Source organism: Haemaphysalis longicornis, unplaced genomic scaffold, assembly GCF_048455015.1.
Source record: "Haemaphysalis longicornis isolate Haplotype H1 unplaced genomic scaffold, Haemaphysalis longicornis Haplotype H1 scaffold_2, whole genome shotgun sequence".
Taxonomy (NCBI): Eukaryota; Metazoa; Arthropoda; class Arachnida; order Ixodida; family Ixodidae; genus Haemaphysalis; species Haemaphysalis longicornis.
Genome location: NW_027526295.1, coordinates 151622810 through 151641632, shown reverse-complemented (window position 1 = coordinate 151641632; position 18823 = coordinate 151622810). Strand labels below are relative to the sequence as shown.

At 46.4% G+C, this 18823-nt stretch overlaps 2 protein-coding genes across 6 annotated transcripts in view; one reads left to right on the top strand and one right to left on the bottom strand.

Annotated features, from left to right (window-relative positions):
- LOC144167450 (uncharacterized) overlaps positions 1-1299 on the bottom strand; it is a 37234-nt gene extending 35935 nt beyond the window's left edge. Inside the window, exon 1 of one of the 5 annotated variants that reach the window (XM_077696709.1) lies at positions 590-1299. In XM_077696709.1, the coding sequence (XP_077552835.1) occupies positions 590-701 (112 nt within the window). In that variant the 5' untranslated portion in view covers positions 702-1299. The remainder of the gene's footprint in view (positions 1-589) is intronic. The other 4 variants (XM_077696708.1, XM_077696710.1, XM_077696712.1 and 1 more) reach the window with 4 other exon arrangements.
- Positions 1300-4746: 3447 nt separating this feature from the next.
- Positions 4747-17426, top strand: LOC144168359 (nose resistant to fluoxetine protein 6-like). Its single transcript, XM_077697361.1, has 8 exons — positions 4747-5069; positions 6502-6581; positions 8930-9019; positions 10684-10819; positions 12419-12599; positions 13023-13033; positions 15664-15792; positions 17089-17426. Exons 1-8 carry the CDS (start codon positions 5013-5015, stop codon positions 17200-17202), a joined length of 798 nt encoding a protein of 265 aa, XP_077553487.1. The 5' UTR covers positions 4747-5012; the 3' UTR covers positions 17203-17426.
- The last annotated feature ends 1397 nt before the right edge of the window (positions 17427-18823 follow it).

The window sequence follows — 18823 nt, the reverse complement described above, 5'->3', positions numbered from 1 at the left end:
TCTACTCAGGGCGGCGTCAGCCCGCGTGCGGCATTCAGTTCAAGGAGAAACGTATTTTTGAACGCTTCTTTCATCACACCGCGTAGGCAAATGCGTACATGAAGGTCCAAAACAAAAACGAAACTGTCTGCACAATCGAATCCATAGTAACTTCCGCAAGCCATCGAGCGCCAATCCGAATCCAGAACTACCCATCACGCCCATTGCGGCGGTCGATCGCAGCGACAGATTCCTCTCTGCTTGTTGTTGCATGAAACTCTATGGATACGGGAATTGAAATGGGAACAGCAAAACGGCGACAAATATGGACAAGCATGACACATCACTGAGTTTGTCTTTTTTTGCCATGTCCATCATCTTTCGAGCTAGCTGTCTCGCATTTGTATTCGCAATGCGCCAACCCTTAGCGTTCACATTGATACTGGTTCCCCCGGCATGTCACACGCTAAGGGAAAAAATACACTACACGGCATTAACTGCTCTACACGCAAGTAGACATCTGTCGGAGAACATTTAAAATCAGCCGGTGAAGAATAAAATAATAGCTGTGGTAATAAACACAGCAGGAACACCTGCATAAACGACTTACCGCATATTACCGGCATCACTTGATTCATGAAGTCAGGCTCTTCTGGTACAACGAACAGGACCAAACCTGCTACTAGCAGGACGCCCAAGGCATTTACGGACGTAGGACTCATCTTTGCTCCATGATTTCGCGCAGGATGTTCGCCTACCCGAGCAGCTGGGAAACGCACCAGGCTAGAAAAATGAGGCTGTCTGGGCCGCGCCTCGTTTCCAGTGTTCCCTTTTGTTTGCTTAGGCGTACCCTTTTACTTCTCTCCGCTTAGACAGAGCTGTGCGAGCGACACGCCTCGACACAATTCTTCTGCTCCGGATTGGTCACAAGGCGTCACGTGATAAACATTTATAAACTGGAATTACCATGGGACGTGCTGGCGCGGCCATCTTGGTTCCGAGGACGATTCATTTTTTGCGAGTTTTAGCCCTTCGTAAGTTCTCCTCGTTTCGGTTGTTTCTTCTTCCAAGCAACTTTCCAATTGCCCCAGGGCATCGCAGAGTTCTAGATTTTCGCAGTTTTTCGCAGCCCCGTTCTTGACACGAGCACATGTTCAACCAAAATGGCGACCGGCACACACACGGTACGGACGACGGTTCTAGCGTTTCGTTACACAGGTTTGTTTGCACAGCGGTGATCGGGGTCCGGCCAGTCCGGCTAAAGCAAAATAAAAAGCGCCCGAAGCAGTTAGCTTGCGCGCATACCTCCATGTTGACCGTGGGGCCAGCTGCCGCAGAAGCCTCGATGGTGAATCGCCTGAGCATGTTTGAACACCGTCTGAAGCGACCGCACTGTGGATGGTGTGCGTCGCGTCGTGTTCTTCGTCACTGTCACTCCTTTATCGTTACTGCGAAACGCCTGCCTCTATGGATATCTCCTTTGTGCCGTTGGCAGTTAATCATTAACGAAATGCATTTGCATACGCATGTAGCTTACCGTCTCCAAAATGCACGCGCGCGCGTGCGCGAGAGAGAGCGAGTGAGAGTGTGTGTGTGTGTGTGTGTGTGTGTGTGTGTGTGTGTGTGTGTGTGTGTGAGAGAGAGAGAGAGAGAGAGAGAGAGAGAGAGAGAGAGAGAGAGAGAGAGAGAGAGAGAGAGAGATCTTTAATGAAGCTGGCGATGTTAGCCTAGCTAATCAGTCTGGCTTGCTACGCCCGATGAATGCGGTGGCGATGATTATTATAATGGTGATGAGGTTCACATCTGCTTTTAACTGTTTACAAGGACTGATCAAGACTTGTGTCTTTTAGGTACGTCAATAAGGCTTTTGTAGTGCGACAGGCACGTTTGGAACAACTCTAAGGGCCTTAATTATACGTCCCTCAGTAGCGACAGCTCGCCACAGAGCTAACGCTAGAACTGCTGCCAGACGACGACTCGTCCGACTTCGACATCGGCGAGGAATGACGCAATAAAATTGAAGTGGTTTTTCAAGCGTGTTATTTGCTGTAGCAGCAACACCTTGCCCCAAAACCACACTTAACGCGTTACAAGTAATGAATTAGTTGTAATCGGCTACATTTTACTGTAATTTTGTAGCGCGTAACGATCCTTGTATTCAATTACGTTTTTCCTGTAACCGATTACAAAATTACCCATGACAATATTTCTCGACTCAGAAGCGTTCTTCTTACTCACACCAGTGGAGCTGCGCTTCGAGATTTGACACGGTGGCGGGCACGACTAAAATAATCTTTCACAAAAATTTGAGGGACATACGTGAAAGTACCGATTTTTCTGACTATATTTCCCGGCGGCCTTGCTATTTGTGCCACGCTATAGGTGTAATATGATTTTATGAAAAGTAACGTCGGAAGTAATCGGTTACTAACGTATTTTTTCTATTGCTTTTTGAGGCTGCCGTTGTAATCGCTTGCTTTTTACAGTGAATGAATTAATTGTATTCGGTTACTTTTTTTTTTTCAGTAACGTGCACAAGTGTCTCAAGAACCTCTGCCGACTGCTCAGTAACAAAGTGTGTGACGAAGACAACAAGTTTCTAAAAACACAACTCCAGACATGACCAATAAATGAGCCAACGTTTGTTTGCTACTCCAACATAAACTCATGTATGTGATACATCTTTTATTTCTCCACGTAATTCATAAAGGGAGAAGCAGGCCGCTGCGGCGGAAACCCTTGCAATAGCGTTGTTTCGCATTGATTGGAGAGACGTAGCGCTATAGTTGGCTTTTCAAGCAAGCCCAGTAGCGCTACGTCACTGGTTGTCTTTAGTTGGTTGTCTTTAGCCTTTAGTTGGTTGTCAAATTTCGTGCCGAAAACAAAAAATCCAGGCAGGAAGCAGCAGTTGTCGCCTAAGACGTCGAGCGCACGTGTCAGGCTAATCAGGCCTACAGCATAGAGCGACAACAGCGCTATGACAGGACGAAGAAAAAGCGAGACGAGACTGCGCGCCCAGTCTCGTGTCGCCTTTTCTTCGTCCTGTCTTAGCGCTGTTGTCGAACTTGGAGTATGTTCCAACAAGCCCGCATTAATACTGCTTTTTCACTTCAATAGAGCTCAGTATTTCTTTAGGGAAACCACAAAAAAGCATCGAAACCGCATTATGGATCATGAGGCACCTGTGAGCAATGTGTCCCCAGGCGCCCCCCCCCCCCCCCGCCCTTCCCTCCTCCCCCCTTTATGTGCTCCTGGTAAAGATTATGTTTGCAGATTATGTTTGAGGGCTATAGGCAGGACTAGTGTCACTAAATAGAGCAGTTCTTGCCCAAGACGCCGCGGGCATGCGTCAGCTTAGGCAGGACCCAGCATTTGCAGCCAGAGAAGCCGAGTGCAAGCGACAGATCACCGAGTGAGTGAGTGAACAACTTTTTATTTGTCCAGACTTGTCGCTTAACCGTCGGTCAGGAGTCCTTGGTCGCTGGCGGCGGTCGTGGCCATCTGGACGAGCCGGGTCTGGACACCCGGGTCGGAGCTGAGTAGCGCGGTCTCCCACTGCTCCTTCGAACTTATGTTGAGTGCAGGCTGTCCGGCCTTACTGCTTTGCGGGTATTTTCTCCGGAGAGGGCAAGACCATACCATGTGATGTAGGTCAATCCTTTCACCGCACGCCTGGCATTTATCTGAATTTATAGTGGTTTACAACAGCTTCCTGGTCATCGACTTTTTCGCAGGGCGGGATGGCGACCATGTTTCTTGCACCGTGGTCCGAATGAAGCGATACTCGCGTACGTTTTCGCCGAATTAACGAAGATGCATGCCCGCAGGGCAATTTACATCTTTCTATTTTCCTTTCTCTCCTCCGTCTCCTGTCTGTAAACTTCAGCAGCACCGAAGTTCTCCCACTGCGGGGGCGATCCTTTGTTTTTAGCAAAGTCATAGTGTCTGCGCGGGCTAGAGAGGAATGGCCGAAACTCCCACTAAGCACTCCCTGTCAAAAGAACACGCGTCGAAATTTCCGCCGGATGGAACTAAACGGTTCACTTATTCTATATTAGGACAGCTGTGTTCCTATCGCACTTGGATTTCCTGCACGCGATGGCTCTTTAAAGCCCTGTTTACATTTATGGCTACTGGAAGAGGCAAAAAATATCTGCGCTGAGCTTGCGGCTCTATTATTAAGGCACAAGAAGCGATAGTGGTAGTGACCATACGTTCAGTATTGCTCAGCCCAAGTAAGTCCGCAAGCTTTTTCTCACGAGAGGGTCGTAGTGGGTCTCTTAACAAATGAATGTGCAGTCATGGACAAATGAAATGAGAACACGAAAATGTAAACAGAAACACGTAAGATCGACAAATGCTGTTCGTGGAGGTCAAATATTGGTGCTCTATTGCTATTTGGGAAACCCATATTTACTGTAATTAAGCCACGCGTCGATTTGACCTGCACCGAAAGAAAGCGCGCTATTTGTGTGTTTCTGGTTCATATTTTCGTGATTGCGTTTCATTTGTCCATGATACATGTATACCTGGAAGTTTGATTACGCGTCCAATTGAACGATGTAGGGACAATTTAGTAGTAAAATCCGGACATATGGACAGGTTCGCACAATTACTCGCTCTAAGTGATGCAGTAAGGAACACAATAACCAGCTACGTTTTGCTTGAAAAAGAAAATAAAAAAGCGCTGCTGTGATCAAGGGAGTTGCGAAAGTGAACGAACGGCTATAAATAGCTATAACAGCTTCAAATAACCAGTAGCGCGCCGCGTACTTAGTGGTATTGCTTCCGGGCACAGATATTCGGTAATTGGTCTCTCCTTTTTCTTTTGCATTTACCTCGTCTGTAGAGTTGCAGTCGAAACAGGATGACAGTTCCGTGCAACTCGTCACTTCACGCGACCCTGACCATCATCGCTGGGGTACTTTCTTTGGCGAGTGTTGTGTACGCTGCGGGGCCGCAATCTATCCTCGAACTGCGACCAGCAGAACTCCTGGAGTCGGCAAAAGAAGGACTCAGCGCGCAGTGCCAAAATGATGTCCTCGTGTACGCGCAAGGTCTCCGCCAAGGGGCTCCATGGGCAGCGAAAAGTAAGTTGGTTCGCTTTATAGGCTCCCAGATAAGGTGTGCTTAAAAGTGTGCGAGTGAGGGCTGTAATTTAAAGGTACAGCCAGTTTTGGAATGAACGCCATGTCGTTTTATGCTTTTAGAATAGCCCTGGCCACGTAGGGGTAGGGAGAGAAAGAAATAGAAAAGGAGAGAGATATTAGTCTTGTAACTTGCAGATAAGTCTACTGGTGAGTCAGTGGGTCAAATTACTTAAGCAGATAATCTTGCTTTATTTGTTAATTTCGTTCATTTCCTTTCATTTCATTTGTTGGTACATTCATGACTGGGAGGTATTACAGAGGGGAGTGGTTGGTACTTACAATCAAGCACGAAAAAATGCAGATACAGTGAAACCTCGTTAAACCGTACCTGAAGGGGGCGCGAAGAACGTACGTACTAACGGGCACTACGGTTTATCCGAGTGCATTACGTTAAAGGGAAACCGAGTCGGTGATTCAGCTTAACTACGTATAAAAAGAAACTAAGGCTTATGCGGGTACGGTTTAATGAGATTCCACTGTAGTAATATAATTAATATCGCTCCTGCTCAATAGTCTTAGCCATGGCACTCTTGAACATTTTACGGTCTTTGACGGTTGCTACTGCTGCGAAAATTATGTCGATGCAAGTTCTTGGTGGGTATGCCGTGAAACGGCCGACGGTTCTGCATCATGGCATCCCGGCCTTGTGACTATGATGTAAAAGAGACGGAACATATTCTGCTAGCGAAATGAGTTCGTTATGACGACGGGAATGATGGTATATTTAATAAAAAAAGACGCAGTCCAGGAACGTGACGGCGGGATGCGAAAGATGGAAGTTGCCTGCTAGATTTAATTGCTGTTATGTAGGGCTCAGTGGTTCCCCGCCACAGGAAACTTACCTGACCATTCCCGATATCTTGAGGGAACCGATTGCCTTGCCTCCTGAATACCTGATACGGGACTTGTTGCGTTGTCCTGCGGAATAATCCTTCTTGGTCCTGTCTGAATCGTAGAGCCGCGTGGCGTTTGCTGCTGCATGGGAAGCTGTTGCAAAGCCCGTCGTGCAGCATGTGTCTAGAACACGATTATTCATTTAGATATCAAGGGGTGAGCGGAGATCTCTGCCGCAGGAGTTTGCAAATCCAAGGAAAGCACTCAAAGAATGGTTTGCTCAACTAATAACCAAAAATGTTAATTTACGTCTCTGTACGGGTATAGACTGCAGGTCGGAACATTCTATTTTGTGTCCTCTAGATTGCGATGCATATACGATCCCTTATTCTTGCTGCCCGCTTTATTGTGTTTTCATTATTTCATCTCATTTTGTTCAGCCTTATTTAGAGTAGCCAGCCCTGTCATTAGTACGGATTACCTTGTGAGTTTTCCATAAAGCTTTCTGTCTCTCTCTTTCATATCACCCGCTTTGCAGTGCCTACAACAGATGTGGTTCTCGGCGGCGGACTTTCAGTTTTTCCTCGTCACACCACCACTATTGTACGCTCTCCACAGGTAAGTTCATCGCGAATCGCCTTTTCATTTGGTTCCTTTCAACACACCCTCTCTGAGCTACAAGCTACTGTTACCGGTGTTCTACTAAAATACGAGGCGGCTGCCGTCTTTCCTACCCTATCGTAACACTTCAAACTGCGGTGTTTTAATGTCCGCATATCGTGCATTTAATAATGCCTTGCCGCGCGTCTAGATAAAGATGAATTTTGGTGAGCTACCAATAATTTCTCGCTCGAGTCAACAGGCCAGTACTTCATACGTCTAAAATACCGGAATACGTCTGGCAAGAGGCAGAGAAGGCGGAACACATTTTGTTTTAGCAGTGGGAGGGGTTGTGTCTTTCTCTATGTGGGGCACTTTCGTCCGGGTAGCGTAGAACCTGGGAAGCCCCTGTGGCCTAGCGTATCAGCTTCTGCTGGCCAGCGTCCTGTCCTGCTGCTCATGGAAGGGATTGGAGAGAGGGGCGAGTATAAGTTTTGGGTGCAGGCCCAAGTGGTGTGCATGGGGGCGGCAGGAGCTACGCAGAATTTATAACGGTGTACAAAGTGTTGGGCCACTGATGCTGATGGACCCCATGTAAAAGAGTGTTGCTTGGGACTCTCCAGAGGGCTATCTTGCTTTGTTGAGTGAAAGATGTCGGTGTTCTTGTCCTGAGTTTGCAGCGTTGTGAAGCAGGTGCATGTTGCGAGTATAACTGCTAATGCTTCCGCATTCACAACCTATAAGAAGTACTTAGGGGTCCTCGGCTTTTTGTGGCGTTGCAATTTACAGTGGCAGCGAAGTCTTCAATGCAGTATAAGTCCTGCTTCCGTCTCCTGGCCCTTAGGACAGGTCACGAAACTTGAATACAACACTCGAAATTGTTACAGTTGTTATCAGCTAAGGCTCAGGACCAAGTTGATATGATTGCCGCTTCAATATCAGGGAAGGGGAGGGGGGAGGAGTTCCATCTCGAGAACCTTCAGGCATGTGTTTGGATGCGTGCTTGAGCCGCAACGTCGGTGGCGGACAAAAGGCGATGGACACTGGGGGACGCACACAGACCGACAGACACCCTGCGACAAAAAGTTCCCATCGTAATAAACTATGTTAAAAAAGGGAATAGGCCGATTTTCGCCTGCTTTCGCGCAACAAGTGGCCTTGCTGTACACCGTTTGCAGAGCGGCGGCCTGGAAGCAACCATGTTGGATGGCCTTCAACGAGTTTCTTGCCGTGGCCTTTCATAGGGCTTGGGCGCATCGGCGGACGCCGGAGCGGTATTATGGGCGAATTGCGCAATTATTTTCGAGTGTCGCTGTGCATAAGCACTTATCGGACGACTAGATATTGTGTGCCAACCTTGAGAGACTGCTTAGTCTGGAATAACGGTCCATAAAGCTTCTTAAAGCGCTGTTCTGACTGGAACCCATCGCCTAAGCTCCTGTTAACGCGTTTCATAACTGTTTGGCGGCATTTTCTTTCTAATTCGACGTACACTGCAACCATGTTTATCGGCGGTCGGCAACCTGCGGCCAGCGGGGAAGTATTGTGCAGCCCCCGGCACTACGTCAGAACCCCCATCCCATTGCGTCCTTCCTATCTCAACGCTGACATCACAATGTTAACCTCAAATGGCACTAGACAGGAAGAAATCAAGAGCGCTTCCAGTTAACATTGGCCCCCATCTTCACACTTAGCCAGATAACATTTTCGCGGCCTTTCTTTGCACTAAGGTAGTAAGGAATTAGCGTTGGAAGAGTTGGGTACATAAACACACACACGTTTTTCATGCCACAACCGCGGAACATGCCGAAGTGAAGGCGCGAGTGAACGCGTTGAAGTCTTATTTGTAGCTGAATTTTAACTTTAACTCATATAATCTATTATTTGACTATTTATAGGACGCCTACAGCCTTATAATTTATCTTTCATGTGCAGCTGAACATAAAACGTCATGTGACATTTGCGGCCACGCACCGATGACGTTGCAGTTGTTTTTAATGCGTTTTCATGCTACCTCAGTCTGCAAAATATTGGCCATCAGTAATGTAAGATTATTGTCGACTTTTTATTTGTTCTGTTCTTGCACGGGCTTAAGTGGTCTTGCTTTAAGTGGTCTTGCTTTAGGCGCTCTTGCACAGGCTTTAAGAAATACTCTCTATAGATACGTGTAAATAAATTGAAATTTAATAAAGAATGAGGTACATAATCTAGACTAACCTAGTAAGGTAATTAGACAGTATTTACTCTTAACCACCTTCAAGGTCTATACAGGTAGGAAGTACGCAGGTTTTTATCGTGGTTCCAGTATTTTTTACTGTGTTTAGCTGTTTGTTACCTTACAATGCGTCTAATCTGGGCATGTGCAGGAGACCTCGTCTTGGAGCGGCCATCATGATTGCGTTGATGCTGGCTTCAACCATCTCGGCAGCCGCCTATGCTATTGTTCACGAAGTGGGGTCAGTTGAGTGGCGTTCTCTTGGCGATGGATCTAGGAAATCACTAACTGCCTTTTTTCCCGTGGCCTATTTAAGTGTTACGCTGAATGAGGCTCTTTTTCGTTTCACGTCATTTGTTTTCTAACTGCACAAGCCACTGCAGAATGATACATCACTACTTCACACTACGCGTCATAGGAGTCGGTTGGAAATGCGAGGGGAACTTCATTGATTTGGAGATAATTAGCATCACTATCAGTATCGCTGACCACGACAATGTAGTAACGCCTCAAGGCGTGTACAATTCTCGGAATAATATTACGTCGTAACATATTTTTAATATCATCAACATCATGATCCTCATGATCATCATCATCATCCCACCACCACCCTTCAATTGATGTGTACTGCAGAACGAATTCCTCTCCGATATGCTTCCAGCAGTTCCGATCCGGCGATATCAGAATCCATTGAGTGGCTTCGAATTTTCGCATTTCTCACCTCTAGCCTCGTCTCACGGTTGTAGATCTGTTGCGTGGATAGTCACCTTCTTGCCAGTTTTCTGCATTACATCCTTGCGCTACGATGTTCGTTTCCTATCCCTAAGCTGTACTCCTATCATTTTTCTTCCCATGGCTTTTTCACCGAAGTTTTTGTTTTAGTGTTTATCAAACCTCCAACTTGCTGCTTTATAAGTCATCACTGCCAGTAGACATTGTCGTGTACTATATTTAAATGACAGACCCACCCTACTACACCATATGGCTAGCAATATGCACTCCAGCTCATACTAACGTGCGCTGGATTTATTTCTCGTGGTTTGTACTAGCACTGACTTCTCCAAGATTGTTATATTCATTCACCTCTTCGAGAATTTTATTATCTAGGCTAACTGTGATGCTGTCTGAATGTGATTTTGCATTACTTTCGATATTTCGTTTACCTTTAATTCGACGATGCAGTTTTCTGAGTACAATTCTTACAGCAGTCTTTGCAGGAGTTCTCCAGACTCGCTGAACGTGGCAATGCCTCTGAAAATTTGCAGTAAATCAAACGTTATTCATATATTCTTATCCGTTATTTTCCCCAGTCAAACTTTGTGACGAAAGCAAATGCCAATAATAACGGGCTTTCATGAAGGTGGTGACGATTGAGGAAGTTAATAAGGCTCCGGATAGCTCTCGGCTCTTTGTGACGTGCTCTTTGACGTGACGACAAATGGGAGGCAAGCACGAGAGAGAAAACAAGACATCATGTGTGTCTTCAAACAAAAGCTGAGAGAGCCAGGAAACGCTCAGGAGTATGACGTTTAGTAAAGTTGAATACCGTGGTCTTACTCACATCAGCTACTTAACGTGTACCGCCGCTGGTTTCTCCCTACTGGCAGAAGTGTTTCTGAGGAGCTCAAAGGAACCAGAGAAGAACCCAGATATACCAAACTCGGGCATTTCAAAATAGTGCTTGTACCAAACAATAAAACATTTCCCCGGAATTTTTGAGCACACAGGGCATTCCTTGTTACAAATTATGCAGGAAGTCGGTTTACCTTTGACCCCTTTTTGATTTTAAACGTTGGGGTTTGGGTGTAAATCTATCAGTGCTGGAGTGAATAAATTGGATTATAGGGTTACATGTGTTTATAATCTGACACTGTCAACTGCATTGATTTCGCGCGTTCGTTACAGTCTGGTCCAGAGAGAATCCAACTACATACAAGACGTGTATAACAGGTCTTACTTTCGCATAAGCACGTACTTGATGGGCATGCTCTTGGGATTCCACTTCAGCAGCGGTACGGAAAGATCATTTATACTCAAGACGGTAAGCATATAACAACCGTAAGCATGCAGTTTTGTGCTGAGAGCGAGAAACGTAATTTTTCGACTTTTGTACGACAAAGGAATAAAATTACTCGAGGCAATATATTACTTCAAAAAGCTTTACTGCAGCGCACGAACGCGCATTTATGGACCCGAGTTCGCCACAACCCGCTTCCTTTCAGATTCCGTTATTCACTTTTGCCATTTTTCACCGTGCACTACACTCCTTCCCGCTCAATCTTGCATTCGCACGGCTATCTTTTCCAGGCATAGAGATCTGCATCTACCTACTGCACAGTCATGCTAGTCTTTTTCGCCCACTGGCATGCTTTTCCCTACGGGGATAATAAGCATGCCGGTGCGGAGCATAATATATATCCATAGGAATGACTCTGGCACTGGTGCCTTACATACGATCCTGCGCCGCTCACAGCAACGTCGAGCTGGCATCACGAGTCTCTGGTTAACCAAATCAGCTCTATAGTCATATGGAGACAAGGCGATCGGTATATAAATACTAGAGCTCAGCATTCCGCCCATAAATATTATACTTGTTTCGAAGCGAAGCTGCTTACCTTAACGTCTCAAAACCCTATCGAGTCCGACAAAAACCACCGCGCGTCATCTTTCTCGAAGGTGCACGCTGAACAGCTAAGCAATCGCTCCTCCATTTGCCGGACCTTGTGTTTTGCTTCTTTACCACATTGTATGATCATCCGTGCTAGGGTAACCTTCCCTCGTTTCTCGGGATTTTCGGAACGTAAGGCCTAATCTTGCATTGAGTTTTACCCGTTAACAGGTATACCCGCAGCTTGTTTGACTTGTTTGTTTGTTTGTTTGTGAGCTTGTTTGTTTGACCCGCAGTTTGACGTAGCCTTGGAACTTCGCTGGGCACAACATCAAGGTTGCGTACCGTCACGCCTTCAAGCCTAACAAGAGACATATCGCATAAACGCAGAGGTGCATTCGTGAACGCTTACCCTCGAAATTTTTAATTTCGCGCGAGGGCAAATACTCACTCTGTACCGGTAGAGCCACTCGTGAAGTCATTCGCTGGTAACCCATACCTTGCTTTAGAGCGGAGGAAAACTGCCGTGCTGCCCCCGCCGCAAGCATAGCTGAAGCTACACAGACACTTGGAACTTCTCGCGGCCTCTCTTGGTCCCAAAGAATCTTGCGGAAAATTCGCCCGGCGACTGCACGTGGTCTCATCGCAACGCAAGTTGCCCTCACTGTGGCTTCTAGGAAAACTGGGACGCGCGGACAAAGACGGCTAATTATTACCTTGTAGCACCATTCACTGGGCAACATGGAGGCGTGGACGAAACCTATCGCCGCTGCTCGTATACCGTACCGGCATCCGTCTCATGCTTTGTCGTTGCTGATTTATCAGTGACAATGCCTGACAGCTCTGTATAGCATTTCACTCAACACAAGGGGGCGGAACTCCTTGCTAAAGTATAGAACATTTTCAATGCGTAATTGCATCTCCAAATCCATTTCTCGCCTCCGAAGTGAACTCTCTGTGTTCGTTAATTCCTATAATTCTGCTGAAAAGGCGTTGATATTAAATGTTCGCTTATTTTTCTGATCCCTGCAGCGCTACGTGTGGCTGGGCTGGTCGTCGTGCACGTTCGCATTGCCGTTCGCCGTGTTCGGGCTTTGGCTTGGCGATGCTTACGGGCCGATTCCGTGGCACGGCGCATTCATGGCCCTTTCGACGCCCATTTGGGTTCTGGGCATCATGTGGATCTTATATGCCTCCCTCACAGGATGCGGGGGTGAGGAGTGTACAGGAAGAAGTGCCCCCAATGGCATGCACTACAATAAACTCCAGCGTTGCTATTGAGCGCGTCCACTGATCGATCGCGATCTTCCCAGAAAGAAAAACCTGAATCAGGCAAAACTTGTGGTCTGGAACGGAAGCGGCGCAATTGCGTAAAATTTTGACCGTCGTATTATTGCTTGACCGCTTTTCAGCACTTTTTTGTGTGTCCATTCTATAAGAGAAGTTCTGAATTGGGACACGTGGTATATATAGTTGGCGATTTCTTGAGCGCTGTGCACCAAAGTCGCAAAAAAAACGAGGGCTGTTTTGAGGCACTCAAGCACGAGCGACGCTCCACCACCGGTTGTCTTGTGGAAAAAAATGACAGTTACGTAATTGCGAGGAATCTGGTTCGTCAGTGGTATTACTTGAACAGAATTGAGGCTGGTGTGTTTGAGAGGATCGAAACAGTTTTTTCAAGTTAGGCTTGTCCGCGGAAGTTTGCCGTAGTTTTCAGAAAGGTAAAATTGACGCGGGGTCGTGGGATGCATGTACATCTTAATATACAGTCCCATTTCAAAAAAAAAAAAAAAGTTAATAACCACATTTGCCCCATTACACGTCGCGTTGGTTAAAACAACAAGAGAGGGAGAGCCATTTTTGTCTTTCTTGCGGAATTGATCTGGCTTGTAAATATTTGTGAAAAAGTGGAAAGAAGCAATTGTAGGCAAGTCGTCACGCTTCTTTTTTTATTCCCGAGAAGTGACAGCACGAGAAGTATAAAATGCCTACGGCTTTGTCAGCCGGTTCGCAGTCTTTGAATGTATCCGTGCCTACGAAAAAAAGAGTTGGATTGGTCGAGGGACCAAGGAATAAAGGGGACCTACCTACGACCCCTAGACAAACATATATAAGGAATGCGCGGGCAGGATAATCCATCACAAGCAAAGCGAAAACTGTCTGACCTGAAAGGGAATGCGGCAAGGAGATACCATCTCGCCAAAATTGTCCACAGCATGTCTGGAGACTATTCGGGAAACTTGGCTCGGAAAAGTTAGGTTTACGGATAAACGGGAAACGCTTGAGCCATTGAGGTTCTTCAGACGACATAGTCTTGCTTAACAACTAAAAAAAATCATTGAAAAACTACAATCAGAGAGTTTCGCCGTGGGGCTTAAGGTAAATGTTGTAATGGTCCGGGGCTGTTCACTTGGGAACCATCCTTTTATTCTGTTGCTCAACCTTCTCTTCTTCCCCTGCCCCCTAGTCCTGCCTTCGTCGTCTTCGGCTCTCCACAAATATGAATAAATCTAAAGTAATGATAAATAAACATGCTGAAAATGCTTTTCAATATAAGTAACGAAACACTGCAACAAGTAGCAGAACACAACTATCTTGGCCAGATGGTCAGTGCTGACCGCAACCACGAGAAAGAAATACGGTGCAGATTAGGATTGGGTTGGAGTACCGTAAAAACCCGCGTATAATACGGACCCGCGTATAATACGAGGTGTAATTCGGGGACATCAAAATCAGAAAAAAAGTTTTCATCCGCATATAATGCGAGGTAAAGAGCACAGAAAACATTTATTTGCACTGCAGTTTCCGTTCAGTCATTGTCAGTTTTCGGTGGTACTATCTTCCGACGTCCGTTCAGTCATAGTCAGGTTCGCTGCCGCTGTCTCCTGAAGTCGCCTTGTCGGAAATGTCTTCCCCCAGAAAGTGGTCCTCAGTGCCATCAAGGGTGTTCGAGATGCCGCATTTCTTAAAAGAGCGACTGACGAGCTCCTCTGGGATGCTGGCCCACGCATCCGCGATCCAGCCACAAAGCACCGCTGGAGAAACCCGCATCAGCCATCGGTAGCTGTCACTTACGGGTCTCCTCACCTCATCCACTCTTGGTAGCAGGACTTGATGCAGTCTTTGAAAGTCTTGTTGATGCAAACGTCTGGCGGTTGCAGCTGGGATGTCATTCCTCCTGGAATGACAATGAGTTCGGTGCGGCGTTCGCGCTACAACTTCTTCACGGAATCGGCCAGGTGGCAGCGTTAGGCGTCCAACACGAGCACTGACGGGAATCCCCAACAGTGCTCCAGGCCGCCGACACCGCACAGACTTTATCCAGTCATGCACCAGTTCCTTTCTCCACCCACGAATGCTGCCTTCGGTGACGCCGAACTGCCGTCCTGCGGCGCAATTCCTGATGGTCTCGGCGCATAAAACAACTTTTCTTTTAATTGCAGCCGAATACTGTTTTGGTGCACCCAACATCGCGATAGACTTGCGGTGAACGTGCCGAGATCCTTCGCGTGGTCAAAACAATCAAAATGGCGCCGGCTGAGAGAAGCAGCAGCCAGCTAACGCCACCGCAAGATGGCGCACCCTCCGCTGAAACCGAAAGTGCAAATTTTAGGCTGAAAGCTTTGGGATCCACATATAATACGAGGCCCAAATTTTAGATAGTAAAATTTGGGAAAAAACCTCGTATTATACGCGGGTTTTTACGGTACATTCGGGAGGCACTCGCCAATAATGAAAACTATGGTATCTCTATCCCTAAAAAGAAACGTATTCAATCAATGCATCCTGCCGGTGATAAAATACGGAGCGGCAAGTTGGAGCTTCACTAAACCAGACAGCAAACTTAGATTCACCAAATGTGCCATGGAGCGAATAATGGTTGGAGTAACCCTTACAGTCGGGAAACGAGAAACCTGGATTAGGGAGCAAACTCGAGTAGAAGATATAACAGTTCGAATTAAGAAAAAGAAATGGACTTGGGCTGGCCATGTGGTACGACGAACTGACAGCTGACAACTGACTACAACTTTGCCGGTCGCAAGCGCATAAAATAACGTTGCTACATCGATAGGGTGGGGGAGCGTGTAATCATCGTCATCAGATGATCGTCTGAGAGCGTACATTTTTGGTTGCCAACCCGCTTCAAACGGGTTGGTCGTCAACTTAGGCGGCGTGATCTGAAGAGTTAGGAGTGCCTTAGAACATCCCATAAACGTCGCTTTTCTCTCCTCTCTTTCTTTCTGTCCGCTCTTTCCGTTACCAGGTATCGTCACTAGGGTGCTTTCGTGGCAAGCCTTCGCTCCACTTGGCAGGCTGACTTCGCCGTATACGTTGTCCATTACACAGTCATCAACATATTTTACGCGACGCGAGAGGAAAGTCTGGATTACAACCACTTCCTCATGGTAAGTTTTCAAAGGATGCTTGCTTCCTGCATTTATTTATGCTATTTGCAATGGTGAGCTCTACACTTAGTTTTTGGCCTGTAGGTATTGTTCTGTCAGATACTGCGACTGCGACGAACTTCCATCCTGTAACTAGGGCTACACCTGGTCGCGGGGGCAAGGAAAACGCCAATTTGAAAACATAGATTCGTTCTTCTTCTGTCTCTCAACTAACGTGTCTGTTTGCCTGCTTGGATGGCGATAGAACTACTGGCGACGAGGGTGGGGTGCTGACGGAAGCACCCTGGCGTGTGATGACCTGGAGCATCGCTGCAGCGCACGGAGGAGTGCTGAACCCAGCCCAGCAATGCAGTGTTGACAGAGCGTGTGATTACTAAAAGCCAGCAGGAGAAATTAGGAGGTAACGCCGGCTTAACGAGCACGAAGCTATGGACGTAGTCGTTATACCACGGCCCTCACCGTCCTACCTATCGCTTCCAGAGCATGAACAGCGTGTGGTTTTTTTAGAGCAAAAATACAAGTTGCGCCGCTTGGGTATATCGGGCAGCTTAGTTAAGGGGCATAATAACAAGAGAAATTAGGAGGTAACGCCGGCTTAACGAGCACGAAGCTATGGACGTAGTCGTTATACCACGGCCCTCACCGTCCTACCTATCGCTTCCAGAGCATGAACAGCGTGTGGTTTTTTGAGAGCAAAAATACAAGTTGCGCCGCTTGGGTATATCGGGCAGCTTAGTTAAGGGGCATAATAACAAAGAGGAAAACCGTATATATCCAGGTTAGGTCTTTGTTCCAGCTGAGGCGGAACGTGCCTTTGGAGGGGGTTAAAAAAAGCTGGACATGGTTAGTTTTATTCTATAAGAGACCTTCGCCGACAGTACTAAGTTCGGCCATAGAAATGCGTTGTCACTACCGCAAGAAGAATAAAAGAAAAAGAAAAACCAAAAAGCGAACGAACAGACAAGCGACTCATTATTGCCTCAGTTCGTGTATGGTACAATCTCGATATAACTTGAAAGGGCCTGAAATTTCGGTCGAATAAAAAGGTGTTCGAATTATGCTAGGGAGAACTGTCAAACGCCGTTCCCAGGGACCACGGTGCAAGTCCTCATAAATCAGAATGTCGAGTTATTCAATCTTCAGTTAGGGAGATCGTACGCTATCGCCCAGCACAACACAACACATGCAAAAGTGTCTTGTGAAAGTTTAATAGTATCGAAAGAATTTGACTTCAACTCGTAGCAGCCAATTTGTTTTTGTCTCAAAGTTTTTTTCCTCTCTTTCTCCACCTTACAGGGCTACCTCTGCGCCGGCAACTTGCTGCTGTCCTTCGCACTCTCAGTGATTCTGTGCCTGTTTATTGAGATGCCAATGTTGGCGCTCGAGAGGCTCATCCTCGGTCCCGGTTAGTAAAGGTCCCTGAACCCGCATAGACGATCAATAAGGAATAACGATTATGTGAACGGGCGAATAAGTGCGTCAACGGACAGCGATCAAGCTTCAAAAATTTCGTCGAGTTTAAGCTTTATTTTACAGGCCGTATAGTGTGTACGCTGCCCGCTGGGACTGTACGACTTACTGGCGGTGCATAGAATGGTTACCATGAACAAATTAAACGAATTTTGCAAACTGAATGTTTAACGTTGGATGACGGGTCCTGTTGAAAGATAATTTTCGACATGATTGTGGCGCAAGCACAATGTGCTTGAAACAGTACTGACAAATAATGTGCCGTATACGTGCAGATGTGATCACTCGCAAGCTGTGCTCTGCTGTTATGTATATTATACGACTATCGTGCACTGCTTCTGCTTTTACTTGTACTACATCTGATACTTATTCTGAGAATTTGAAGTTACTATGCGTTAACAATGTATATGATCAAGTCTTGTTGCTTTGAACGCAGGTTTAACGTCTTTTCCCGCTACATTTATTTAGTCCCCTGCGCTTTTTCTTTTTTGCTTTTTGTTTTCTTTTGTACCCCCTTACGCAATGCCATTTGGAGCTCCTGAGGTGCTGTTAGTAAACAAACATATCTAATAAGCAGCAGGTAACCTTAAGTCGTTCACAGTAATATCTTTATAAGATGAATGTTCTTCTGTATAATTATTATTCCAGACTTCTCATATTATTTTACTGTTACACATGTTAGTAATCCGATCTCCATTTGATACTGTATACCTTTTCTATGCTTCGGCAGTGTTATTGAAAGACAGAACGTGTACAGCGTGTTTATACGCCATTTATTTATCCATATGCGACAAAGGGAATGCGAACACGTAATAACATTACAAAAACTAATGTACAAAATTATGGCGCGCTGCTTATGATTCCCCTATAGGGCTCTCTACACACTTCAAAAGGACACGGTTGCAGCCATTCCTTCTTCATAACATGCACCCTTCACCCATCAGGAGCCAATCAAGCTTGTTGCCACGTGTACTCTCACCCAGTTCGTAATACGCGCAAGTGATATTTGTTTATGTAAGTGAACTGCGTAAAGAAAGAACACAAGAGGAAAAGGTGGAATGCTTGTGGGATCGCTTGCTGTTATGCAGTCATCTCAATCTTGTTAGTCATCACAATCAAAAGAGAAAGGTGAACGTCAAGCGCAGAATAATACGTTGTGATTACCAAGCCTTCACAAGGTACAACTCTCTCTCTCTCTCTCTCTCTCTCTCTCTCTCTCTCTCTCTCTCTCTCTCTCTCTCTCTCTCTCTCTCCTCATTTTCTTTTTTCATCGTCGGTCTGAGCGATAACTTCCATCCGTGATCTTATGGCGGCTAAGACTTACCAACTGTTACACACCGTTTATTTCATTCTCATACACGGCGTGGTGACGCACGTGGTGCGTTGTTCATGAAATTGGTCTTAAGCGACGGCTCCTGCGACGACGCCAGCAATCTTGCTGATGGCCAGTACCTTTGCGATGTGCTCAAGCACATGTCTCACCCTTTTGAAGAGGTATTTTGAAGACTTCTCATCCAAGACGACCTCAGAGCTTTCCAAGATTTTCAGCGCATCTATAAAG